This window comes from Engystomops pustulosus, chromosome 8 (genome assembly GCF_040894005.1).
Source record: "Engystomops pustulosus chromosome 8, aEngPut4.maternal, whole genome shotgun sequence".
NCBI lineage: Eukaryota > Metazoa > Chordata > Amphibia > Anura > Leptodactylidae > Engystomops > Engystomops pustulosus.
In genome coordinates, this window is record NC_092418.1 from 91,523,504 (window position 1) to 91,550,692 (window position 27,189).

Sequence of the window (27,189 nt, forward strand, 5' to 3'; positions counted from 1 at the left end):
ATTAACAACATTTTTGCCAAATTACTTTTTATGCAGTTAAAATGGGAAAAAAATAAAAAATCTATATAAATGAGGTCTTTTTGTAATCGTGGCGACCCATAGAATAAAAATAATATACTATTTTTATGGTATGGTAAACGGGCAAAAAAAAAAACCCATAAAAATCTTCCTGAAAAGTGATGATTTTAATTTCCTCCACCAACAAAGAGTTAATAAAATCTCACCAATTAGCCTATAGATTCCCCCAAATTACGTACCAGAAAAGTGCATCTCATGTGGCAAAAGAAATAAGCCCCTATATGTCCACATTAAAAAAAAGAAAAAAATTATAGCCTATACAATGTGACATAGAAAATCTGATCTGGATGGCGCCTCCTTCCCTTCTATGCCCGGCCGTGCGCCCATACAGCAGGTTACCACCACATATGGGGTATCCGTGTACTCGGGAGAGATTGGGTAACAAACTTTGTGGAGCCTTTATTCATTTAATCCATTGTAAATGTTTAATTTTCCACCCAAAATGGGTGTATTGTGAAAAAATATTACAATTTGCAGACTGCACCTCCATTTTGTTTTAACCCCTATAAAACACGTAAAGCGTTAACAAACTTCTTAAAAGTGGTTTTTCATACGTTGAGGTGTGTAGTTTCCACAATGGGGTAATTTAGGAGTCTCACTATTATTTAGGCCTCTCAGTGTCAATTAGAAGTTGAGCAGGTCCATCTAAATACAGGTTTTGGCGATTTTACAAAAAATGTGAAAAATGATACCTAAATTCTGAGCCTCATAACATTCTAGTAAAATATGTGGAACCTTAAAAAACCATGCCAACTTAAAGCAGACATTTGGGAAATGTAAGTTATGAATTTATTTGGGAGCTATGACTATCTGCATCAAAAGTAGAGAATTGAAAATAATGAATTTTTCCAAATTTTTTCCAAATTTTGTTTTTTTCATAACTAAACACAAAAGATATCATCCAAATTTTTAAACTAATTTGAAGTACAATGTGTCACGAGAAAACAATCTAAAAATCCCCTGGATATCTCATAGCGTTCCAAAGCTATAACCACTTATAGTGACACAGGCCAGATTTGAAGAATGGGGCCGCGTCCTTAAGGCCAAAATAGGCTGTGTCCCCTAGGGGTTAAGAAGCCGTGACTGCGCATCGCTCCACATTGCCGGGAAACAAAACACAGGGGGCACCATAATTTGGGGAACTTTCCCTGCGGCACACCCGACCATGTGTTGCGGCACACTGGTTGAAAATCACTGCTTTATAGCATCTATAAGACAGTTTCTTTCTATAACGCTTCATATGCAACCCCTGTACATAGAAAGGCTAGTACACCTTCTATATACCCTATTTGATTGTAAATCAATATACCTCTGTAACATATTCCCCTTGAGGACACTGGTCATCTAATGGAGCAAACTGTTTAGAATAACTTTGTATTGTAATGATATTAGCAACATTTGATGTATTTTACAATTAAGGTTTGTAAAATAGATTTTTTTATGTATGCTACATCTCTCTGAGTAGACTTTTAAAGGGCACCTACCACCCCGATTCTACCTATAAAGGTAGAACGGGTGGTAGGTGGATGGATGGGACGTGAGGATAGCCCTTTTTTGGGCTAATCCTCACGTCCCGGGTGTCTTTTAGAAAACTTTATAGCAGGTATATGCAAATTTTTTTTATGCGACTACTGGGGTATGGAGTAGCCGGGCATGAGGCTACTAGTCGCGGCTACTCCACGCCCCAGTAGCCGCGTTACTCCGCCTACCAGGTAATCTTCGTCACGCAGCTCAGTAGCCGCATAAAAAAATTTGCATATACCTGCTATAAAGTTTTCTAAAAGACACCCGGGACGTGGGGATTAGCCCAAAAAAGGGCTATCCTCACGTCCCATCCATCCACCTACCACCCCTTCTACCTTTATAGGTAGAATCGGGGTGGTAGGTTCCCTTTAAGTGATTTTTGTTTATGATATAACAGGTATTATTCTAAAGGTAAGAATAATCTGACAAATTGTATCTACTCTATATGTATACATTTCCTTTATCCACTATGACACATTATTTATTATTTTATTTATTTATTTATTCTTTTATGTAAAAAAATATTTTTGTAATAACCTGACACAACACTATTACACATTACAGAACCTTGTGGAACTGAAGAAGGGGTCATTCCGCCCCGAAACGCCTTGTTCAAATCTCATTGTTGACCTTTGAAGTCTTACTTTTTTGAATATGCAATAAATGTTTTAAATATGTACCAATCGAATGTATGTGTACATTAACTACCTAGTTGTCATTCAAGCAGCGTGACCAAAATACTGGAACTCTACCTCACAACCCATAGATATATATAGATCTCTATAATAGTACAGAAAAATTAATGGTATGTACAGGCTGTCCCCTACTTAAGAACACCCGACTTACAGATGACCCCTAGTTACAAACGGACCTCAGGATGTTGGTAATTTACTGTACTTTAGCCTTAGGCTACAATAAAGAACTATATTAGTGATTAAAGCTCTCTGTAATTAAGCATTATTGTAAATTTTTAAAATCCAATTGTCACAAAGACCAAAAAAAATTTGGCTGTGGTCACAATGATAAAATATACAGTTTCGACTTACAAACAAATTCAACTTAAGAACAAATCTACAGACCCTATCTTGTGCGTAACCCGTGGACTACCTGCACAGTAAAAAGTATTAATGAACATATACAGTAAAAAAGACTAAATATATATCTTTACAAATAATAGCAGAATAAATAATAAATAATATATAGATAAATAAATAAATGTATACATAATAAGCATACAAAGGTCTATAATTATGAAAATTCATTCTTGCTCACGAGTGTATGGGGTATAACGATCAAAGGGAATAAATTATGTTGTTTGTGGTGAGAGGAATAGGGTGGAGTGATGAAATATCTAGCGCAAAATTATCATATAGGCTGGAAAAACCCTATAAGAACTGTGTGAATATGGTTGCTAAACACTTTAGTTGTGGCTTTTGAATTGTGTTTAGGAATGCAATTCAAGCGCAACGAGTGAAGTTACCCCGGATCCAATATGCAAGTAGATCAGAACTAGTATCCTGGTGATCACGTGTTATAAATATCCCTGACAAAGTTACAGATTGCGATGTAACATGTGGGGTGCTGTAAGTTACCTCATACTACTTACTTCCTCACTGTTTTTTTGTGTTCCAGTTGTGTGTACCAGAGGCTCCTTATATATCATGTTTGTACCTGTATACTCATGTACATTTCAGTATGGCATATGAGGCACTTTGAGTGGGTCACCTTCACCATCCTGTGTAATTTTCTGTGTACTGTGTACTTTTAAGTTTTTTTAATCATTGGGTCTTTTGTTTATGTCTTTTTACCTTGGTATATTATAAATATTTATTCACTTTTTGAGCTCTTAGAAACACATGTCCTTCTCTTTTTCTATGGTTAGTGTTGTATCATGCAATCACCAGTGTCAATAGAGGCAACGGACTAGTTGTGACCGCACCCTAAGAGCTGCGCTGCCATATTGGTGATGCACTAATATGGCATCATATTATTCCATCACATTAAGTACTGCAACAGTGAACAAATGCAAATGATAACCAACCAAGAGTAGTCCATCCAAACCTCAACGCGTGTTTTGTGTGAATCGCTTTGTCTGCTTACTAAGCCACCCCCACTTTCTATGAAAAGTGCCTAAAACACATAATAAATGTGATGCACTACCTGTTGTAAATTAAGAATTTATTTGGAATAGAGATGAGCGAGCACTAAAATGCTCGGGTACTCGTTATTCGAGACGAACTTTTCCCGATGCTCGAGTGCTCGTTTCGAGTAACGAGCCCCATTGAAGTCAATGGGAGACTCGAGCATTTTTCAAGGGGACCAAGGCTCTGCACAGGGAAGCTTGGCCAAACACCTGGGAACCTCAGAAAAGGATGGAAACACCACGGAAATGGACAGGAAACAGCAGGGGCAGCATGCATGGATGCCTCTGAGGCTGCTTAATCGCACCATTATGCCAAAATTATGGGAAACAGCATGGCCATGACAGAGTGACAGAATGAAGCTAGATAGCATCTAAAACATCCAATAATTGACCCTGACACTATAGGGGACGGCATGCAGAGGCAGCGGCAGCAGCGGCAGGCTAGAGAGTGGCATGGCGACATACCCTAAATGGACTCAGGCTTCCAACCAATGGGTGGCAGAGAGGAACCAAAGGAGGTGAGCAAGAAGCGCTCAAATAATATCGGTACATGATAAAAGTTTGCCAGTATATTTTGTGGATTACACAGCAGGGTGGCGACAAAGTTAACAAGTTTGATGTGGAAGCCATGAAAACAACCCAAAATTCTGCCTGACACAGCTCGTTTGATAAGGGGACCATGTATGGAGGCAGTGAACTAGTAGTAGATTAAAGGTGCTGCAGTTAAAACTATGTTAGTTGGATCTTGGCATGGAGCTGGCGCTCCGCTGCCAGACGAGCTTTCGCCAATCCAAGCCCCTGTCTCTAGGCTACTCCCCAAACAGCACTTCTAAGAACCTTTTGTATAAGATCAAGTGTAGTAGCGTTCTTATAAGTTTGGGATATGGCGGGTGAGGGGAATGTAAACATCTGCGCAAGAAGCGCTGAAATAATATCCGTAAATGAAAAAAGTTTTCCAGTATATTTTGTGGCTTACACAGCACGGTGGCGACAAAGTTAACAAGTTTGATGCGGAATGCCCTGTAATAGCTCTTGGGCGGTGTGCCTTTTATCACCTAGGCTCAGCAGTTTGAGCACCGCCTGCTGTCGCTTAGCGACGGCACTGCTGCTGTGCCTAGAGCTACCGACTGATGGCGCCATGCCCACGGATGGTAATTCGGAGGAGGAGGAGGGGTGGGAGGAGGAGGAGGCATAGTAGGCCTGAAACACCCGGACCGAGGTAGGCCCCGCAATCCTCTGCGTCGGCAGTATATGACCAGCCCCAGGGTCAGACTCGGTCCCAGCCTGCACCAAGTTAAGTGTAGTAGCGTTCTTATAAGTTTGGAATATGGCGGGTGAGGGGAATGTAAACAGATGCGCAAGAAGCGCTGAAATAATATCCGTAAATGGTAAAAGTTTGCCAGTATATTTTGAGGATTACACAGCAGGGTGGCGACAAAGTTAACAAGTTTGTTGTGGAAGCCATGAAAACAACCCAAAATTCTGCCTGACACAGCACGTTTGATAAGGCGGCCATGTATGGAGGCAGTGAATTAGTAGTAGATTAAAGGTGCTGCAGTTAAAACTATGTTAGTTGGTTCTTGGCATGGAGCTGGCGCTCCGCTGCCAGGCGAGCTTTCGCCAATCCAAGCCCCTGTCTCTAGGCTACTCCCCAAACAGCACTTCTAAGAACCTTTTGTATAAGATCAAGTGTAGTAGCGTTCTTATAAGTTTAGGATATGGCGGGTGAGGGGAATGTAAACAGATGCGCAAGAAGCGCTGAAATAATATCCGTAAATGGTAAAAGTTTGCCAGTGAGATTTTGTGGATAACACAGCAGGGTGGCGACAAAGTTAACAACTTTGATGTGGAATCCATGAAAACAACCCAAATTTCTGCCTGACACACCTCGTTTGATAAGGGGACCATGTATGGAGGCAGTGAACTAGTAGTAGATTAAAGGTGCTGCAGTTAAAACTATGTTAGTTGGATCTTGGCATGGAGCTGGTGCTCCGCTGCCAGACGAGCTTTCGCCAATCCAAGCCCCTGTCTCTAGGCTACTCCCCAAACAGCACTTCTAAGAACCTTTTGTATAAGATCAAGTGTAGTAGCGTTCTTATAAGTTTGGGATATGGCGGGTGAGGGGAATGTAAACATCTGCGCAAGAAGCGCTGAAATAATATCCGTAAATGAAAAAAGTTTTCCAGTATATTTTGTGGCTTACACAGCACGGTGGCGACAAAGTTAACAAGTTTGATGCGGAATGCCCTGTAATAGCTCTTGGGCGGTGTGCCTTTTATCACCTAGGCTCCATAAAAATGGAATAGATTGAGTGCCTGTATGTGGTAGTCCAAAAAAGTTTTCAAACCAGAGGAGCAGGTAGGTGGCCCTCCATAAAAATGGAATATTTTGAGTGCCTGTATGTGGCAGTCCAAAAAAGTTTTCAAACCAGAGGAGCAGGTAGGTGGCCCTCCATAAAAATGGAATAGATTGAGTGCCTGTATGTGGCAGTCCAAAAAAGTTTTCAAACCAGAGGAGCAGGTAGGTGGCCCTCCAGAAAAATGGAATAGATTGAGTGCCTGTATGTGGCAGTCCAAAAAAGTTTTCAAACCAGAGGAGCAGGTAGGTGGCCCTCCAGAAAAATGGAATAGATTGAGTGCCTGTATGTGGCAGTCCAAAAAAGTTTTCAAACCAGAGGAGCAGGTAGGTGGCCCTCCATAAAAATGGAATAGATTGAGTGCCTGTATGTGGCAGTCCAAAAAAGTTTTCAAACCAGAGGAGCAGGTAGGTGGCCCTCCATAAAAATGGAATAGATTGAGTGCCTGTATGTGGCAGTCCAAAAAAAGTTTTCAAACCAGAGGAGCAGGTAGGTGGCCCTCCAGAAAAATGGAATAGATTGAGTGCCTGTATGTGGCAGTCCAAAAAAGTTTTCAAACCAGAGGAGCAGGTAGGTGGCCCTCCAGAAAAATGGAATAGATTGAGTGCCTGTATGTGGCAGTCCAAAAAAGTTTTCAAACCAGAGGAGCAGGTAGGTGGCCCTCCATAAAAATGGAATAGATTGAGTGCCTGTATGTGGCAGTCCAAAAAAGTTTTCAAACCAGAGGAGCAGGTAGGTGGCCCTCCAGAAAAATGGAATAGATTGAGTGCCTGTATGTGGCAGTCCAAAAAAGTTTTCAAACCAGAGGAGCAGGTAGGTGGCCCTCCAGAAAAATTGAATAGATTGAGTGCCTGTATGTGGCAGTCCAAAAAAGTTTTCAAACCAGAGGAGCAGGTAGGTGGCCCTCCAGAAAAATTGAATAGATTGAGTGCCTGTATGTGGCAGTCCAAAAAAGTTTTCAAACCAGAGGAGCAGGTAGGTGGCCCTCCAGAAAAATTGAATAGATTGAGTGCCTGTATGTGGCACTCCCAAAAATTGTTTAAAACAGAGGACCGGGTCGGTGGCCCTCCATAAAAATTAAATGCATAAAGTACTATAGCTAGAGCCAGTGGGCCCTGTAAAAAAATAGCCAGTTTCCTCTGCTTTACTGTACAAAGAGGAGGAGAAGGAGGAAAATGAGGAGGAGGAGGAGTGGATAAATTATTCAGGTTGAGCTTCCTTCACCTGGTGGAGATTGGAAATTAGGAGAAATCCTGGCTTTATTCATCTTGATAAGCGTCAGCCTGTCAGCACTGTCAGTCGACAGGCGTGTACGCTTATCGGTGATGATGCCACCAGCTGCACTGAAAACCCGCTCGGACAAGACGCTAGCGGCAGGGCAGGCAAGAACCTCCAAGGCGTACAGCGCCAGTTCGTGCCACATGTCCAGCTTTGAAACCCAGTAGTTGTAGGGAGCTGTGTGATCATTTAGGACGATGGTATGGTCAGCTACGTACTCCCTCACCATCTTTCTGTAAAGATCAGCCCTACTCTGCCGAGACTGGGGACAGGTGACAGTGTCTTGCTGGGGTGACATAAAGCTGGCAAAAGCCTTGTAAAGCGTACCCTTGCCAGTGCTGGACAAGCTGCCTGCTCGCCTACTCTCCCTCGCTACTTGTCCCGCAGAACTACGCACTCTGCCGCTAGCGCTGTCAGAAGGGAAATACTGTTTCAGCTTGTGCACCAGGGCCTGCTGGTATTCATGCATTCTCACACTCCTTTCCTCTCCAGGGATGAGAGTGGAAAGATTTTGCTTGTACCGTGGGTCCAGGAGAGTGAACACCCAGTAATCGGTGCTGGAATAAATTCTTTGAACGCGAGGGTCACGGGATAGGCAGCCTAGCATGAAATCTGCCATATGCGCCAGAGTACCAACGCGTAAGAATTCACTCCCCTCACTGGCCTGACTGTCCATTTCCTCCTCCTCCAACTCCTCCAACTCCTCTTCTTCTGCCCATACACGCTCAACAGTGAAGGACTCAACAATGGTCCCCTGTTGTGTCTCGCCAACATTCTCCTCCTCTTCCTCCTCCACCTCCACCTCCTCCGATATGCGCTGAGAAACAGACCTAAGGGTGCTTTGGCTATCAACAAGGGAATCTTCTTCCCCCGTCTCTTGTGAGGAGCGCAAAGCTTCCGACTTCATGCTGACCAGAGAGTTTTTCAACAGGCCAAGCAGCGGGATGGTGAGGCTGATGATGGCGGCATCGCCACTGACCATCTGTGTTGACTCCTCAAAGTTACTCAGCACCTGACAGATATCAGACATCCACGTCCACTCCTCATTGTAGACTTGAGGAAGCTGACTGACCTGACTACCAGTTCTGGTGGAAGTTGACATCTGGCAGTCTACAATCGCTCGGCGCTGCTGGTAAACTCTGGATAACATGGTCAGTGTTGAATTCCACCTCGTGGGCACGTCGCACAACAGTCGGTGAGCGGGCAGTTGGAGGCGGCGCTGCGCTGCCCTGAGAGTGGCAGCATCTGTGCTGGACTTCCTGAAATGCGCACAGATGCGGCGCACCTTCGTGAGCAAATCAGACAGATTGGGGTATGTCTTGAGGAAACGCTGAACTATCAAATTTAACACATGGGCCAGGCATGGCACATGTGTCAGTCTGCCGAGTTGCAGAGCCGCCACCAGGTTACGGCCGTTGTCACACACAACCATGCCTGGCTTCAGGTTCAGCGGTGCCAGCCACAGATCAGTCTGCGCCGTGATGCCCTGTAATAGTTCTTGGGCGGTGTGCCTTTTATCGCCTAGGCTCAGCAGTTTGAGCACCGCCTGCTGTCGCTTAGCGACGGCACTGCTGCTGTGCCTAGAGCTACCGACTGATGGCGCCATGCCCACGGATGGTAGTTCGGAGGAGGAGGTGGAGGAGGGGTGGGAGGAGGAGGAGGCATAGTAGGCCTGAAACACCTGGACCGAGGTAGGCCCCGCAATCCTCGGCGTCGGCAGTATATGACCAGCCGCAGGGTCAGACTCGGTCCCAGCCTCCACCAAGTTAACCCAATGTGCCGTCAGCGATATATAGTGGCCCTGCCCGGCAGCACTCTTCCACGTGTCCGTGGTCAGGTGGACCTTGTCAGAAACGGCGTTGGTCAGGGCACGGATTATGTTGTCTGACACGTGCTGGTGCAGGGCTGGGACGGCACATCGGGAAAAGTAGTGGCGGCTGGGGACCGAATACCGAGGGGCGGCCGCCGCCATGAGGCTGCGAAAGGCCTCGGTCTCTACTAGCCTAAAGGGCAGCATCTCCAGGCTTAGCAATCTGGAGATGTGCACATTAAGGGCTTGGGCGTGCGGGTGGGTTGCACTATATTTGCGTTTCCGCTCCAGCGTCTGGGGTATGGAGAGCTGAACGCTGGTGGATGCTGTGGAGGATCGTGGAGGCGACGATGGGGTTTTTGTGGCAGGGTCCTGGGCAGGGGGCTGACTATCAGCTGACACAGGGGAAGGAGCAGTGGTGTGCACGGCCGGAGGTGAACGCGCTTGTTGCCACTGAGTGGGGTGTTTAGCATTCATATGCCTGCGCATACTGGTGGTAGTTAAGCTATTAGTGGTGGAACCCCTGCTGATCCTGGTTTGGCAAATGTGGCACACCACAGTCCGTCGGTCATCCGGTGTTTCCTTAAAGAACCTCCAGACTTCTGAAAATCTAGCCCTCGCCGCAGGAGCCCTCGCCACGGGAGCTTCACTAGTTGACACATTTGGCGCTGATGCACCAGCTCTGGCCCTGCCTCTCCGTCTGGCCCCACCACTGCCTCTTCCAACCTGTTCTGGTCGAGGACTCTCCTCCGTCTCAGAAGCACTGTGTTCACCCGGCCTCTCAACCCAACTTGGGTCTGTCACCTCATCATCCTCCGATCCCTCAGTCTGCTCCCCCCTCGGACTTCCTGCCCTGACAACAACTTCCCCACTGTCTGACAACCGTGTCTCCTCATCGTCGGACACCTCTTTACACACTTCTTCCAGTACGTCAACGAGGTCATCATCACCCACAGACTGCGACTGGTGGAAAACCTGGGCATCGGAAAATTGCTCATCAGCAACCGGACAAGTGGTTTGTGACTGTGGGAAGGGTCCAGAAAACAGTTCCTCAGAGTATGCCGGTTCAAATGGCAAATTTTGCTGGGAGGGGGCAGACTGGGGGGGAGGAGGCTGAGGTGCAGGAGCTGGAGGAGTGCCGATTTCGGTGACATGGGTGGACTGCGTGGAAGACTGACTGGTGGACAAATTGCTCGAAGCATTGTCGGCAATCCACGACATCACCTGTTCGCACTGTTCTGGCCTCAACAGTGCTCTACCACGAGTCCCAGTAACTTCAGACATGAACCTAGGGAGCGTAGCTCTGCGGCGTTCCCCTGCTCCCTCATAAGCAGGTGGTGTCTCACCCCGCCCAGGACCACGGCCTCTGACCCCTGCAGTAGTTGGACGCCCACGTCCCCGCCCTCGTCCTCTACCCCTAGCCCTCGGGTTAAACATTTTGAAAATGAGAGTTATAACTTTATTTTTTTTTTTTAACTTTTTTTTGTGTTTTTTTTTTTTTTTTTGTGTTTTTTAGTTTTTAAAACCAAACGATGCTATCCTATTGCTATGGCTATTTTCTAGCCAAGTATAAAAGCACACTACTATGCCAGATGAGATGACGCTGAGTTATGAAAAAAATAAACGTAAAATAAAAAAGGAAATGGCAGACTGTGCCTAATTGAAATACAACCCTGGGCCCTAATAAATTTTCCCACTTCGGTCTTTGCGATGGATATGTGCGTCACTAAGCGCAAAACACAGTGGTCGCAAGTCTTACTACAAATTGCTCACAATTTGCTAGTATATGCACTGCAGCAACTACAGCCACCAGCAGATCAACCAGAAATCAAATATATATAACGCTACTGTAGGCGTAAGTAAGACGTTTGGATTCTCCTATGGCTATTTTCTAGCCAAGTATGAAAGCACACTACTATGCAAGATGAGATGACACTGAGTTATTAAAAAAATAAACGTAAAATAAAAAGAAACTGGCAGACTGTGCCTAATTGAAATCAAACCCCTAATAAATTGTCCCACTTTGGTGTTTGAGGTGGATATGTGTGTCACTAAGAGCTAAACACAACGGTAGCAAGTCCCCCTGCTAATTCCTCACAATATGGTACTAGCTGCACTACTAGTGCCAGCAAGCCCAGCCACAAGCAAATAAAAAAAAAAAAGTATAACGTTATTGTAGCCCTAAGAAGGGCTGTTGGGTTGTTGTAGAATCACTCCTGCCTAACAGTAAGCTAATAGAACACCCTAACGCTTTCCCTGACCAGCAGCAGCTCTCTCCCTAGCGGCATCCAGACACAGAATGATCCGAGCAGCGCAGGCAGCGGCTAGTCTATCCCAGGGTCACCTGATCTGGCCAGCCAACCACTGCTATCTACGTGTAAGGGTACCACGTCATGCTGGGTGGAGTGCAGAGTCTCCTGGCTTGTGATTGGCTCTGTTTCTGGCCGCCAAAAAGCAAAACGGCGGGAGCTGCCATTTTCTCGAGCGGGCGAAATACTCGTCCGGGCAACGAGCAGTTACGAGTACGCTAATGCTCGATCGAGCATCAAGCTCGGACGAGTATGTTCGCTCATCTCTAATTTGGAACCTTTTGCTTTCTAAACCTGTCCTATTGTTCCATCAAAGATGTTCCCGGTTATGTAAACATATGGAGGACAACACTTGATCTCCAACTCCAACACCAAGTAACAATACAGGAGATGCTGTGATAATAAAATATACATATTCTTTTGAGTAGAAGAACTGCTGGTATTCCCTTATGAAGCAGGAAACATTATTTTATCTTCTACATAGCAAGATGTCATGGAGAGCATCAAGACACAATACAGCACAATAAAGACAATAGACGTACATAATTGTGTAAAGAATTACTGAAGCTCTTGGAAAATGTACACCTATACACTGTTTCTTTACACGCATTTATAACTAAGCTTTTATAACTGAGCTTTATTATAAATAAGCTTCATTATACTGGAAGAGAGACTTCTACTTTTCTGTAGAAACGGTCAGTAAAATAATGTATCAAAAGGCTTGCCACAAAGTCAGCTACAGAATACTCCAGTGGGTTATGGGTTAACAATTCATGAGCCTGACATTCAGCCAAAAAAAGGAAAAAAAACCCTCTTGTAAGTAAATCTCGAGCAATGGCTGCTGCCTGTCATCTCAACTTCTTTCCTGTAGCAAAAAGGGGAAACAAAAAAAAAAACTGAAAAACAAAAAAACAAGATTAAACCCATAGATCAAATTGCAATAAGACTCAAGTATTGAGCTGTTTATTGTTTACAGGCAGAAAATGTATTTCCTTGCGATGGTGAATCTGCTTCATTGTTGTCGGTGAATCTCCAGGTGAAATGTTTACTACGGAGGAAAATGAATCACACGGAGGACATTTGGGTTATGCTCTGGGGCGCTGTATTCCTGCAAAACGAGTCACATGCTGCTAACGCGGCTCAGTATAAAGCAGATCTGATGAGGTGGCTGGAGACCCTCAATGATATTTCTTTATTATTTATTGATATTTATGTAGCTCCAGTTGTATCGCTGGGTGAGGAGGCAGTGGCAATCAAAAGGTTATCACGTAGCTATTAGAAGGCAGGGAAACACTGACAAAGATCGGCCATGTTTGGAATAGGAGGCTCCAAAAAAGATTCAAAATCTCGCAGCACGAATTTCCATTCAGCTCAGCGATTCCCGTAGATTTATGCGTCGAAAAACACAAGAGTTAATAATTGTGGTGTTTTTCGTAGACTGAGGAATCGGGGAAGCTCTAAGATGCCTTGAATTGTAGTTCTTAGCCAGGGGAATTGTATCTTGTAGGAGATATTCGAGATGGAGACACGGGTTACGTCAACACCTGTTTAGTGTAACAGAAATACACTTTCTTTTCCTTCTGCAAATAGAAGGAGCCTTGTCTAATGTGAGAAGAGAAACAGATGCCGAATTAGTCCCAGGATAGCAGAGTCTATCAGACCACAGAGCTTGGACTTTGTCCTGAGGGCCTATACTGACCCTTGAACCTATTTTATTACTTCTACTTTTCTACACAATAACTCATAGACAACACAGACACATGTGTGATATTATGTTAGGGTTGTCTTACCTCATCTGGCCGTTAATCCCATCCCATCCTTTTATTTTCCACGAGTTGTACATTTTTTATTTTTCCGTTTACCTAACTCGAGGAGGGCTTGTTTTTGCAGGACTGTTGTAATCCACTATACACACGGCCCAGGCAATGCATATACCTGTGCTCCCCGACTTAGGGTGATGTCGCACATGGCATTTTGAACCTGTTTTTGGTCCAGTTTTAAGCAGTCCGTCCACAAACGCATGCGTTTTTGACCAGTTTTAATTAAGATAATTGGTAAAACCAGTCAAAAACCGATGCATTAAAAAAAAGGAGAATTATTCTCACCGTTAATTCGGTTTCCATTAGTCCACCATGACGGCCCCAACTGGAGGATGACCCTTGACCTCTGTAGGGACAGGAAGCAGAGAGGTTAAATACCCCACCCCGGCATCCGTACACCAGTGGCTTCTAAATAACTACACCGGCCTTGGATGCAACCCATTTATTGTATGTTATCGATGCACACAGAACAAATAGGCAATTTTAACTTTTTCCAAATTACAGGGTGGGAAATATATATGGGCCGTCATGGTGGACTAATGGAAACCGAATTAACGGTGAGAATAATTCTCCTTTTCCATAGCGTCCCCCATGACGGCCCCAACTGGAGATGTACCAGATAAATAATTAGGGTGGGACAACAGCTTGTAAGACCTTCCTTCCGAAGGACTGGTCTCTAGCACTTTGAACATCTAGCCTATAGTGTTTGGCAAAAGTTAGATGAGTAGACCAGGTAGCTGCTCTACATATGTCCTCTAACGAGGCGCCCCGTTTTTCCGCCCAGGAGGCTGCCACTCCTCGGGTCGAGTGGGCCCTAATAGTCCCTGAAATGTCCAGGTTGTTGGCATCATAAGCTTCTTTGATGACTGTTCTTATCCACCTGGCGATGGATGCCTTTGAAGCTTTTCTGCCCTTGCACTTTCCTCTAAATTGTAGGAGAATGTTGTTGTCTTTTCTCCAGGATTTGGTGACTTCCAGATAATGTAGCAGGTATCTTCTGACATCTAGCGTATGCCACTCGTGTTCTCTGGGATGTTTTGGATTCTGACAGAAGGAAGGCAGAATAATCTCTTGGTTACGATGAAAAGATGAAGCTACTTTGGGAGTAAAGGCTTTATCTAACATTAGTACAATCTTATCTTCACATATTTTAAGATAAGGTTCTTTAATAGACAAACTCTGGATCTCACCCAAACGCCTAGCTGTTGTTATGGCTATGAGAAAGGTGAGTTTTAGCGTTAACTCTCTAAGCTTGACCGACTCCAGAGGTTCAAACGGTATTTTTGTGAGATAATCCAGTACTAATGAAAGATCCCAATTGGGGATATTCTGTTTTATTTGAGGTCTTAGTCTAGCCGTAGCTTTGACAAACCTTTGGATCCATCTATTTTCGGCTAATGGGGTGTCGAAAAAGGCACTGAGGGCTGAAATCTGGACTTTTAAGGAATTCGTCTTAAGGCCCTTGTCAAACCCTGCTTGCAGGAAGTCGAGCACCTGTGAGACATTAGGGGATATTTGGTTAGGAGGAGTCCTGCCACAAAAAGACACAAATCTTCCCCATATCCTGGCATAGATTTTGTGGGTAACTGGTTTGCGGCTCGCTTTGAGTGTGGAAATTACCTTGTTTGATAGTCCCCTGGATATCAGCAATTGCCTTTCAGGATCCAAGCCGAGAGCCGGAGAGCCTGTGGATCTGGATGGTACACTGGACCCTGGAACAGAAGGTTGTTTAGAGGTTCCAGCATGACAGGTCCTTCCAATGCCATCTTTCCTAGCCATGGAAACCAGTTCCTCTTTGGCCACCAGGGAACAATGAGTATAACCTTTGCTTGGTCCTCTCTGATCTTCTGAATCACTCTCGCTATGAGAGGTATAGGAGGAAATGCGTACATTAGAGGTCCGCTCCAGGACTGGCTGAAGGCATCCCTTTGGCAAACCGGAGTATTTGGATCCAGAGAGAAGAAATGAGGAACTTTTGTATTTTTGCTGGTGGCAAAAAGATCTGTCACTGGTTGTCCCCATTTTTGTATGAGACTTGAAAAGATGTTCTCGTTTAGACACCACTCGTTGTGGTCTATCGTCTGACGACTGAGATAGTCCGCTACTTGATTCAATTCTCCTTTTAGATGGGTGGCTGAAAGAGAGCGGATGTTGGTTTCTGCCCAGATGAATATCTCGTCTGAAAGACTGAGGAGATCGGGGTTCTTGGTACCCCCCTGATGACGGAGATAAGCCACCGTGGTGGTGTTGTCTGAATAAATTTTTACATGTTTTCCCCTCAGGCTTTGAGCACTTGCTCTTAAGGTCTCTAGAACAGCTCTCAGTTCTCGGAAGTTCGAGGAACGGGATCTGGTTGAGGACGGCCAAAGACCTTGAACGGGAAGGCCTGCTATGTCCGCTCCCCATCCTGACTGACTTGCGTCCGTCCGGATATTTATCACTGGCCAGGGATGCCATGATATCCCTCTTCCCAGGTTGGAAGTATCTATCCACCACTCCAGGGATTGCTTGACAGCTTCCGGAATCTGGACCTTTTGATTTAGATGTTGGGGATCTTTGTCCCAGGAGGCCAATATCCAACTTTGAAGGACTCTGGTGTGACTCTGGCTCCACTGTACACTCTGTATGGAAGATGTCATAAGGCCCAGTATCCTCATGGCTTCCCTTATCGTGCAATGACTTCTTTTTTGAAACAATATGACATGTTGCATTAGTCTCATTGCTTTCTCTGGCGGTAAGAAGGACATCTGCTGTATCGAATCTAATAACGTTCCTAGAAACACAACCTCTGTACTTGGGTTTAGTTTGGACTTTTCCAGGTTTATTATCCATCCTAACTGATGAAGGATCCTCATTGTGAAATCTCGGTGGTGTATAAGCTCTTGTTTCGAACTGGCCACCAGTAACAGATCGTCCAGGTAGGGGATGACTAGAATCCCGTTCCGCCTCAAGAAAGCTATCACCTCGATCATGATCTTTGTGAATGTCCTGGGGGCCGAAGAAATCCCAAAAGGCAGCGCCTTGTACTGATAGTGGACCTCTTCTCCCCAAGGTGATCGTACTGCGAATCTGAGGAATTTTTGAGATTTTTGATGTATTGGCACATGGTAATATGCGTCCCTCAGATCTATCGTACACATAGACGCTCCTGGTTGGATCAGAACTGCTGCCGAGCTCACTGTTTCCATCTTGAACTTTCGATATCGTATGTACTTGTTCAGATTCTTCAGGTTGCATATCATCCTGAAAGAGCCATTTGGTTTTTTTATCAAGAAGAGGGGAGAGTAGTGTCCTTCTTTTAACTGTGTCTGAGGTACTGGGATGATGACATCCAATTGAATGAGCTTTTGTATCTCTGACCACAGCGAGTTTGAGAGGTTTCCTGAGGGCTGCTCTGTCAAAACAAATTTTCTGGGGGGAAGAGAGGTTAGTTCTAGATGATAACCTTCCCGAAGAATACTTAGTATCCAGGGATTTGATGTTATCTGAGTCCACTGGAAGTGGAACTTCAATAGTCTTCCCCCCACCCTGGCGTCATTGTTTTCTAAACGCTGGGGCCGAGTTGCTGGCACTGAGAAGGAAGCCCCTTCCTCTCCCTCCTTTAGGGTAGCTCCACCTGCCCTGTTTGCCTTTCCCTCTAAAGGGCTGTTTTCTGTCCTTAGAGTCTCGAAAGGGCTGCTTTCTTTGGTTACTTCTGGATTCCGGAAACCCTTTCTTTCTGTCTGCCGCTTTTTCCAACAGCGTGTCAAGTTCGGAACCGAATAGGTATTCCCCTTCAAATGGAATACCACATAATTTTGACTTCGATCTGAAATCGCCCGTCCACTGGCGAAGCCAAAGTGATCTTCTAACTGAATTTGATAGTGCCCCTTCCTTGGCACTTATTCTAACTCCTTCCGCTGAGGCATCTGCGATGAAGGCGGTGGCTGCTCTCAATGTTGAAAATGTACTCAATAGCATCTCCCTAGGAGTACCGTCTCTGACATGACCCTCCAGTTCGGTAATCCAATGAAAGAGAGTCCGTGCCATGGATGTTGTGGCAATATTTGATTTTAGGTTTAACATGGCACACTCCCATGTCTTCTTTAGAAGGCTGTCCGCCTTTCTATCCAGGGGATCTCTTAACTGGATTGCATCCTCAAACGGGAGGTCCGTCTTCTTGGTCATTTTTGTGACCTGGATGTCTACCTTAGGGGTAGTGTTCCAAATTTTGGCTTCTGTTTCATCAAAGGACAGACGACTTTTAAATTCTCTAGATATGGAGATTTTGTTCTCCGGTTCTCTCCATTCTTCTAGTATTAGTTCCTTAAGAGTGTCATTTATGGGAAACACTCGCCTCTTCTTAACTTTAAGAAGTCCGAATAATTCATCCTGAATAGATTTGGTCTCTTCTATTTCCTCAATTTTGAGGGTATCCCTCATAGCTTTTAGTAAGGGTTCCAGATCTTCGGATGCTAACAAATATCTCGACTCCATCTTACTGGCTGAATTTGAGGGACCGGGCTCCATATCCGTAGACTCCTTGGTCCCTTCTGAGTCTGATGTATAATCTGACATGGATTCTATAACTCTTTGTTTTTTATGTGGAGGCTCCTGAGGTATGAAAGCTGTTATGGATGATGCTATAGATGTTTTAACTTCTTCTCTGATAAAGCTACGCATTTCATCCACAAATGAGGTTCTCTCTTCTCTGAGTAGATTATCTACGCAGGTTTTACAGACCGGCTTTTTATAGTCCGTAGGGAGTTTCTCTAAGCACATATTACACTTTCTGGAAGTGGTTTTCTTTGTGCCGGACTGATCTTTAGCTCTCCCTTTATCCTTCTCCTTTTCCCTGGGCTCCTGCCAAGGAGAAGGAGAGGTAATTAGTCCATAACCGACACCTCATGTGAAAATATAGGGACATGTGGGTGACCCACCACCCTATCCCTGGTTGACCCTACTTACAGGGTTCAAGGATATGAGGTCCAGACTTGAAGCCTCCATGCCATGTGTCTCCATATTCCCAATTGTGGGACCACTGATATCAGCAAGCCTAAACATTTATAGAAATGTGAGATAGACTGTGACATTTAATCAAGTGGAATATAACAAAGGAGTACCTGAGGTATCTTGAGGGTTACACAGCACAAGCCCCTAAGAAAGATATACACATGTCTATATAGACCTGAATTGTATATAACACATATGACACATATGAGGCAACCATACAGCATGTTAACCGACCTTGTTGGCTGGAAAATGCTCAAAATAGCGTCCGATTCTAGCGACTACTCTCGTCAGGACCAGAGTGCGACTATTAGACCTCAGATCAACGTGAATACCTGCTTTTTCAAGCTTACCGCTCCACGCTCCTGCTTCCGGGTCGCGCCATCGTGACGTCACATCCGGTCCCGTCATTTCCGGCGGAAGTCGTCGCCAGAGTCGGACGGCGGCCGGCCCACGTGACCGCCGCGATGGACACGCTCCGGGTGTCCTTAGCTGCGCAGAGCCGCGGGCAGAGCCGGAGAAGAAGGCATCTCTGTCTTGTGGCAGAGGAAAGGACCGAAGTCCGATCGAGGCCGAGACTGCCTTAGGGTAAGGGACGATTCCCTGCGCCACACTGGTCCCCCCTCACCGTCCCAACTACTGGGGATGAGGAGAGACTTCTCTCTACTCCCTGCCCTGTGTAGGGACAGGAAGCCACTGGTGTACGGATGCCGGGGTGGGGTATTTAACCTCTCTGCTTCCTGTCCCTACAGAGGTCAAGGGTCATCCTCCAGTTGGGGCCGTCATGGGGGACGCTATGGAAAAACGCATTCGTTTTTGGACGGACTGTTTAAAAACGGACCAAAAACGGGTTCAAAACGCCGTGTGTAGAATCACCCTTAAAGGGGTTTTCCTACGAATGCAAGTTAGGCCTTATCTACGGGAAAAGGCCTAACTTGCTGATCAGTCGGAGTCTTCTGATATCAGACCCCTCGTTGCTCCGTCAAACTAATGGAGCAGACGGCCGCACATGACCACATGCGTTTTTTAAAAACGCATGAATTTTTGAGAGATTTTACCAATTATCTTAATTAACACTGGTCAAAAACGCATGCGTTTTTGAACGGACTGCTTAAAAAAGGTTCAAAATGCCATGTGTGGCATCACCCTAAGGCTACATTCACACTGACGTATGGAGGACGTATATGCGGCCAATATACGTCCTCCATAGACGTCAATGGGCGCACGGCGCCCTATGGGAGCGGTACGGTGCAGCACCGTACCCGGAAAAACATAGGATCTGTCCTATCTTTGTCCATAGTACGGCGCCGTGCGCCATTAATTCCTATGGAGAGGGGCGGGGGTGAGCTGCGCTCACCTCCTTTTCCTCTCCCCGTACGCTGCCGTTGCCCGCTACGGTACAGTGTGAATATAGCCTAAGGGGTCAACGATCTCCGTCAGCTCCATATAGATTAATGGAGCATAATGGTCATGCGCAGCCATCAGTCTGACGATGGACCCCTCGTTTTCGTGATCTGTGGGGGTCTACACTCTCAGACCTCCACCGATAAGCAACTTAGGCCCTATCCACAGGACTTGTTGACTTGTGTTTGTGGGAAAACCCCTCTAAAGTAAATCTATCATCAAAGTAAAGCATGAAAACCCAGGGACACTTACTCATAGTTCCAGGCACCGTGTAGTAATTGTCTTATATTTGTAATCAATGGTTTCCTTCCTTCGAAAATAAACTTTTACAATTATGCTCTTAGGTGTTAGCTGTGCTGTGACTTCACAGGCTGGTACATTGAGCTGAACTCTCTCCCCCTCCTTCTGTAAGCAGCAGCAAGAAGAGCAAGAGGAGGGGAGACCAGCTCTGCTCATTATAACAGCCTGTGAAGCTCAGCGCTGAGGGGCTCTGGAAACACCCAAGGTTCAGGCTTATGAATGTTTTCCACTTGTAAATAATCTTTCCTATCCTCTTATCACTGCACCTATTTTCCATGGTTATGCCAAGGCTGTTTTTCATTTACTTTTTCATCAATGCTTACTACTAGCTATAACATAGCTGTATGAGGTCTTGATTTTTGGGGGTATGAAATGTAGTTTAAAATGTAATTCACTTTTTTCTGGGTCAATACACATACAGCAATACCAAATTTTTTGTTCATAGATTTTAAAATGGTAAATAAGTATTCCTTCACTTTGTTTTATGAAATGAATACTAAAATGTTTCTATTTAAACGGGTGGCGAACTACAAAATTTAAGTGACTTTTTTTTTTTAAAGGGTCGGTGATTTTTTGTGTGTTGCTTTTTTAATTTCTTTTTTTACATAAAATTATAGTGCAGTGTATTATTCTGTAAGCTACCTCTGGCCTAATAAACCTCCCTTAAGAGGACCCCATGGCTGCCTGTCACGTCATCGGCACCCCACGATCACAGCTGCGGGGTCCTGATTGGTGGCAGACAGAGCTCCCTCCCTCTGTACCTGCTTAGACACTGCGGACCATGCTTAACTGCAATGTCTAAGGGGTTAAAGGATATGAACTTAGGATATGAACCCAGGATATGAACTTTTTTCCTGCAATTTTCTCAATCAGAAGAAGTATATCTGGACACCACAGTGGCCTCGTACGCCTGGTATAGCATACACCTATGATGATAGGACCCACTGCCTCCTTATTGGACCACTGTTCTATATATAAAAGATGATTATAGTACATGGTCCCTATTTCACAGACAAGACATGGCCTTAGATTCATCTTTGTGCGGACAGACAATGTCAACAGCAGGACTAGTTGCTTTTCGTTGTGTCCGCATTTTAAAACGAGTTATTGTGGCACATGTGGCGTTTTGAACCAGTTTTTTGGCAGTTTCAATTAAGATAATTGGTAAAACCTGTCAAAAATGCATGCGTTTTTAAACGTACTGCTTAAAAACGGCCCAAAAACGGGTTCAAAACGCCACATGTGCCGCCACCCTTACCAGACAAACCCTCTAGTCTTTGTTATCCAAAGAGAGCCAGTAAAAAACTAAAGGCCCTCAGCTGAGCGTTTCTGCCTATTCATTGTCAATGCAGAGGTTTATAGTGACGTATTAGACTTGAGGCAGATCAAAAGTTCTAATATGATACCTTGAAAAAATGTAAAAAAGCATAAGACTATGTCCATCATAGAATTGCTACGACTGAGAAAAGGATTTTTAAAAATGCTAGAATTTAGAAGTTTGTAAAAGGGGGTTTGGTAGGACCCCCCATTATTTTATTCAGGGTCCCTTCCAGGCGGCTCTTGGTCTTTGATTCTCCAATATCACATTCCTTCCGCATGTGAAGCTCAGTGTCCATTCCCATCAGAGCACCTCAGGGTGACGCCACACATGGCGTTTTGAACCCGGTTTTGGTCCGCTTTTAGGCAGTCCGTTAAAAAACGCATGCATTAAAAACTGCATCCGTTTTTTAAAAACGCATGCGGTTTTTAAAAACGCATCCAATTTTGACAGGTTTTACCAATTATCTTAATTAAAACCGGTCAAAAACGGGTGCATTTTTTAACGCATGCAGTTTTTAACGGACTGCTTAAAAACGGACCAAAAACGGGTTCAAAACATGTGTGGCATCACTATCAGATGCCTTGTGTATTAATTTATTCACTCACCTGCACGATTCTAGGTAGGACAAATCTATCATCAGTAAAACTCATGGTAGATGTCCTTTATTGCCCATGTTATAGAAAAAAAACATAACAAACTAAAAAAAAAAAACAACTATCAAAAGGAATAAAAGACAAGACCTATTGCCCACTAGCGAGTTTGATCCACTTATCTTACATCTTGTCCTTGCTGGAACGTCCGGCCGGAACACTCAGCAACTTGAACTGAACTGACATACAGAGATGCAGGGGCGGACTGGCCATAAGACCCACCGGGAGAAATCCCGGTGGGCCGATTGGTTTGGGGCCGGTCCGGGGCCGGTCCTGTACTGGTGGGGCCGGTATAAAAACAATAACACATGAAACTCACCTCTCTGACGGCCCGACGCTGCTCCCCTGCTTGATACCAGTCCGGCCGCGGTGACAACAACGTACGCGCCGGCGTCGCATAGACCATGACGTCGGCAAGCGGCTGACGTCATGGTCTGTGCGACGCCGGCCCGTACGGAGCTGTCACCGCGGCCGGACTGTGTTCAAGCAGGGGAGCAGCGTCGGGCCGTCAGAGAGGTGAGTTTCATGTGTTATTGTTTTTATGTACTGGCTGTATACCAGGGGCAGGCTGTATACCAGGGGCTGATGCTGTATGCCTGGGGCTATGTGCTGTACGCCTGGGGCTGGCGCTGTATACCTGGGGCTGGTGCTGTATAGCGGGAGCAGGCTGTACACCAGGGGCTATGGGCTGTATACAGGGCTATGGGCTGTAATACTGGGGCTATGGGCTGTACACCAGGGGCTATGGGCTGTATACAGGGCTATGGGCTGCAATACTGGGGCTATGGGCTGCAATACTGGGGCTATGGGCTGCAATACTGGGGCTATGGGCTGCAATACTGGGGCTATGGGCTGTAATACTGGGGCTATGGGCTGTAATACTGGGGCTATGGGCTGTAATACTGGGGCTATGGGCTGTAATACTGGGGCTATGGGCTGTAATACTGGGGCTATGGGCTGTAATACTGGGGCTATGGGCTGTAATACTGGGGCTATGGGCTGTAATACTGGGGCTATGGGCTGTATACAGGGCTATGGGCTGTATATCAGAGGCTGGCGCTGTGTACTGGGGCTATGGGATGCAATACTGGGGCTATGGGCTGTACACCAGGGGCTTTTGGCTGTATACAGGGCTATGGGCTGTAATACTGGGGCTATGGGCTGTAATACTGGGGCTATGGGCTGTAATACTGGGGCGATGGGCTGTAATACTGGGGCGATGGGCTGTAATACTGGGGCGATGGGCTGTAATACTGGGGCGATGGACTGTAATACTGGGGCGATGGGCTGTAATACTGGGGCGATGGGCTGTATATCAGAGGCTGGCGCTGTGTACTGGGGCTACGGGCTGTATATCAGAGGCTGGCGCTGTATACTGGGGCTACGGGCTGTAATACTGGGGCTCAGGGGCTGTAATGCTGGGGCTCAGGGGCTGTAATGCTGGGGCTCAGGGGCTGTAATGCTGGGGCTCAGGGGCTGTAATGCTGGGGCTCAGGGGCTGTAATGCTGGGGCTCAGGGGCTGTAATGCTGGGGCTCAGGGGCTGTAATGCTGGGGCTCAGGGGCTGTAATGCTGGGGCTATGGGCTGTATACTGGGGCTGTCTGGCTGTATACTGGGGCTGTCTGGCTGTATACTGGGGCTGTCTGGCTGTATACTGGGGCTGTCTGGCTGTATACTGGGGCTATGGGCTGTATACTGGGGCAGTCTGGCCGCATACTGGGGCACGGGCAGACTGAATATACTAGGAGGGCTGGCTGGCTGTATACTGGGGGGCTGTATATATACTACAGTGGGCTGGATGTATACTGTGTGTGTGGGGGGGGGGGTTGGCTGGCTATATACTGGGGGGGGGTAATGGCTACTAGTAATAGTAGCTATATTCTTGTACATAGGGGGCAGTATTATAGTAGTTATATTCCTGTACATAGGGGGCAGTATTATAGTTGTTATATTTTTGTACATAGGGGGCAGTATTATAGTTGTTATATTCTTGTACATAGGGGGCAGTATTATAGTAGTTATATTCCTGCACATAGGGGGCAGTATTATAGTAGTTATATTCCTGTACATAGGGGGCAGTATTAAAGTAGTTATATTCCTGTACATAGGGGGCAGTATTATAGTAGTTATATTCTTGTACACAGGGGGGCAGTATTATAGTAGTTATATTCTTGTACATAGGGGGCAGTATTATAGTAGTTATATTCTTGTACATAGGGGGCAGTATTATAGTAGTTATATTCCTGTACATAGGGGGCAGTATTATAGTAGTTATATTCTTGTACATAGGGGGCAGTATTATAGTAGTTATATTGTTGTACATAGGGGGCAGTATTATAGTAGTTATATTCTTGTACATAGGGGGCAGTATTATAGTAGTTATATTCTTGTACATAGGGGGCAGTATTATAGTAGTTATATTCTTGTACATAGGAGGCAGTATTATAGTAGTTATATTCCTGTACATAGGAGGCAGTATTATAGTAGTTATATTCCTGTACATAGGGGGCAGTATTATAGTAGTTATATTCTTGTACATAGGGGGCAGTATTATAGTAGTTATATTCTTGTACATAGGGGGCAGTATTATAGTAGTTATATTCTTGTACATAGGGGGCAGTATTATAGTAGTTATATTCTTGTACATAGGGGGCAGTATTATAGTAGTTATATTCTTGTACATAGGGGGCAGTATTATAGTAGTTATATTCTTGTACATAGGGGGCAGTATTATAGTACATATAGTAGAAGGCAGTATTACAATATATTTTACTTAGGGGCAGTAGTATTATACTAGTTACATTCATGTTTATTGGAGAAGGTATTGTAGTATGTTTTTAGTGTACATATATGGCAGTATTAAGTTGTGTGCTCTTAAAATAGAAGTATTATTCCTGTACAAGGAGGCAGTATGAGTCTCTTTCTCTGCGGTGTACATGTTGATTTAGACCATCTATTAACAGTTTGCATAGAGTTTAGTAACTCCACCCACATCACAAGGCCACGCCTACTTGTTTTGACCCCCGCCCACCGAATGGGGCCACTTTTACAGTTTTTTCCAGGGCCACTTTAAATTCCCAGTCCGCCCCTGCAGAGATGAGTTGCGGTTGCTGAGAGTTCAGGCCGGATGTTCCAGCAAGGAAAATTTGTGAGATGGATGCATCAAATTTGCTTGTGTATTATAGGCCTGTGTTCATGCCTTTTAAAGTGGAAAGTGCAATGGAAAGTCCAGACTAAGGTGTGAACTGGGCCTTACAATAGTCTCAAGTTTATTTATATTAATTTTGCACAATTAAAGAGATTATTGTATCTAAGGATCCGATTTTTCTTCTCCTTGATTTTAAAGGAAATCTACCATTTGACTTGATGCATTACGAAGCAGACATACCTTAAGACTGCTGTAGCTACACTGATGCAGGATCTTGGTTAATCCCTGTGTTGATTGGTTTTGCTTAAAAAACAATTAAACATTCAGGACCTTGGGAAAGCTGGCTGCCTACATAAACACATTACACACAGAGCTTATCATTACACATGACTAATCAACCTGATCTGGATTGCTCACACACAGCAGTGGGGGGATGGTGCAGCAATCGATTATTCTGCCTTCAGACACAACCCAGGGATTACATCATCCTCTCCTGCAGTGAATAACTCACGTGCTAGGAGAAGCGCTGAACCAGCCATAGAAGAGACAGAGCCTCATTATCATAATGTTATATCTGTTTTATCAGCAAAACCACTCAGCTCAGGGATTAACCAAGATATGATCCTTCATCAGGGTAGCTACAGCAGTCTCAAGGTATGTTTGCTTCATTATGCATCAAATCAAATGGTAGGTTTCCTTTCACAGAAGCCTTACTGAACCATTCTTTCCTGTGGGTGTTTTCACATTTCCATTTTTTTGAACCGATCAATTTTAGAACCTGTCCTATTTTGTCAACGCTTCCGGATCACCAAAGGCAATGATTACAGCCCATTTTTATTCAGTGATAATGCTGGGAAACCACTTGTTGTGTTTTCTAATTTACATTAAACCGATCCGGCAGGTCCTGGGATAGAGTCGTCCACCTATGCAGCCGGCCAGATACTTCAGGAAGTCAGAGCCTCCTGATGTATCCGGATAGTGTCGGAGTTTCATCATATGACAGCATACAAAGCACCGGCCTATGATAAATGTCCCACCTAGTTAACTTGTGTATCCAGATCACTTCTTTTTGGGATATGTCTGTGCCATACATTGTAAGGACACATCGGAATCCTCCTGATGCAAATGTGAACCCAACCTTGTATGTCTCTTATTTCCTTCAATAAAAAAAACAAAAAAAAAACAAGAGGAGACAAAAATCGTACAAAAACAAATGAGATGGACAAGATGTATTTGCCAATAAAACAGAGACTTACAGCCAAAAATCCATTTTTCAGCAATTCTGTGACAGATACGTCATGATACAGAATGTGGATGGATAACGTACACTGCGCGCGTCTTGTCTATGATGAATGAATACGCCAGAGTTCACGTTTGGATCCCTTTTTTTTTTGTGGAGGGGTGAAATTCATGTCCACATGTGGTATGTAAAAAAAATAAGTGTGAATGGAACCTAAATTGTACTTCCCCTGTGAATTGGAAAGTATTGGAAAGTGCCTAGCAGCGCATGATGTGGCTATAGCTATGGACTCCTATGATAATACCCGCTGTGTGGTGACATATGACGGCGGCCATGTCGGGTGCAGGTCCGGGGGTGACCCTGCAGCACCGCCCCTGCAGACACCTGTACAGACAGTGCGTCCCCGGAATGATGAGAAATCTCTGCAGCCAGTGCGCCGCTCTCCTTCCTGCCGTCAGACACAAGGTCACATGACCGGGGAGTCAGGTCCTCCCAGAGCAGAGCGCAGGAGAAGAGCGGGGGAGCCGGGGATAGCTTCCAAATATCCGGGACTCAGCGGGACCAGAGCCGCGCCTGAGCCTTCCCTGCACCTCCCCGAGCCGGCAGCCTTCCCCGGGGGCACGGCGCGGCCACCGGAGCAGCGTGCGGGTCAGTCCGGAGCCGGGGAGTGAGCGGCAGTCGGAGGGGCGGGGCCTGCGCTGCACACGGGAGGACGGCGCTGTACATGTGAGTAGAGGGGCGGCAGCAGCAGCAGCAGCAACCGAGGGGGAACTTCACCGGCAGCACCGGCTGTCATCTGCTGACTCCACACACTGCAC

At 45.4% G+C, this 27,189-nt stretch overlaps 2 protein-coding genes across 3 annotated transcripts in view; one reads left to right on the top strand and one right to left on the bottom strand.

Moving 5' to 3' along the window:
• Positions 1-27,189, top strand: part of TLK1 (tousled like kinase 1) — a 203,639-nt gene that overhangs the window by 27,207 nt on the left and 149,243 nt on the right. Inside the window, exon 1 of one of the 2 annotated variants that reach the window (XM_072121750.1) lies at positions 26,835-27,097. The exons of the other annotated variant lie outside the window; for it this stretch is intronic. The gene's annotated coding sequence lies outside the window, so the exon portion shown is untranslated. Of the gene's footprint in view, positions 1-26,834; positions 27,098-27,189 lie in introns of those variants that run through there. 2 annotated transcript variants of the gene reach the window in all.
• LOC140075625 (uncharacterized) lies at positions 16,853-19,073 on the bottom strand. Its single transcript, XM_072121749.1, has 2 exons — positions 18,266-19,073; positions 16,853-18,160 (listed from the first exon to the last, which is right to left on the bottom strand). The coding sequence occupies exons 1-2, from the start codon at positions 18,359-18,361 to the stop codon at positions 16,853-16,855; spliced, it is 1,404 nt and encodes a 467-aa protein (XP_071977850.1). The 5' UTR covers positions 18,362-19,073.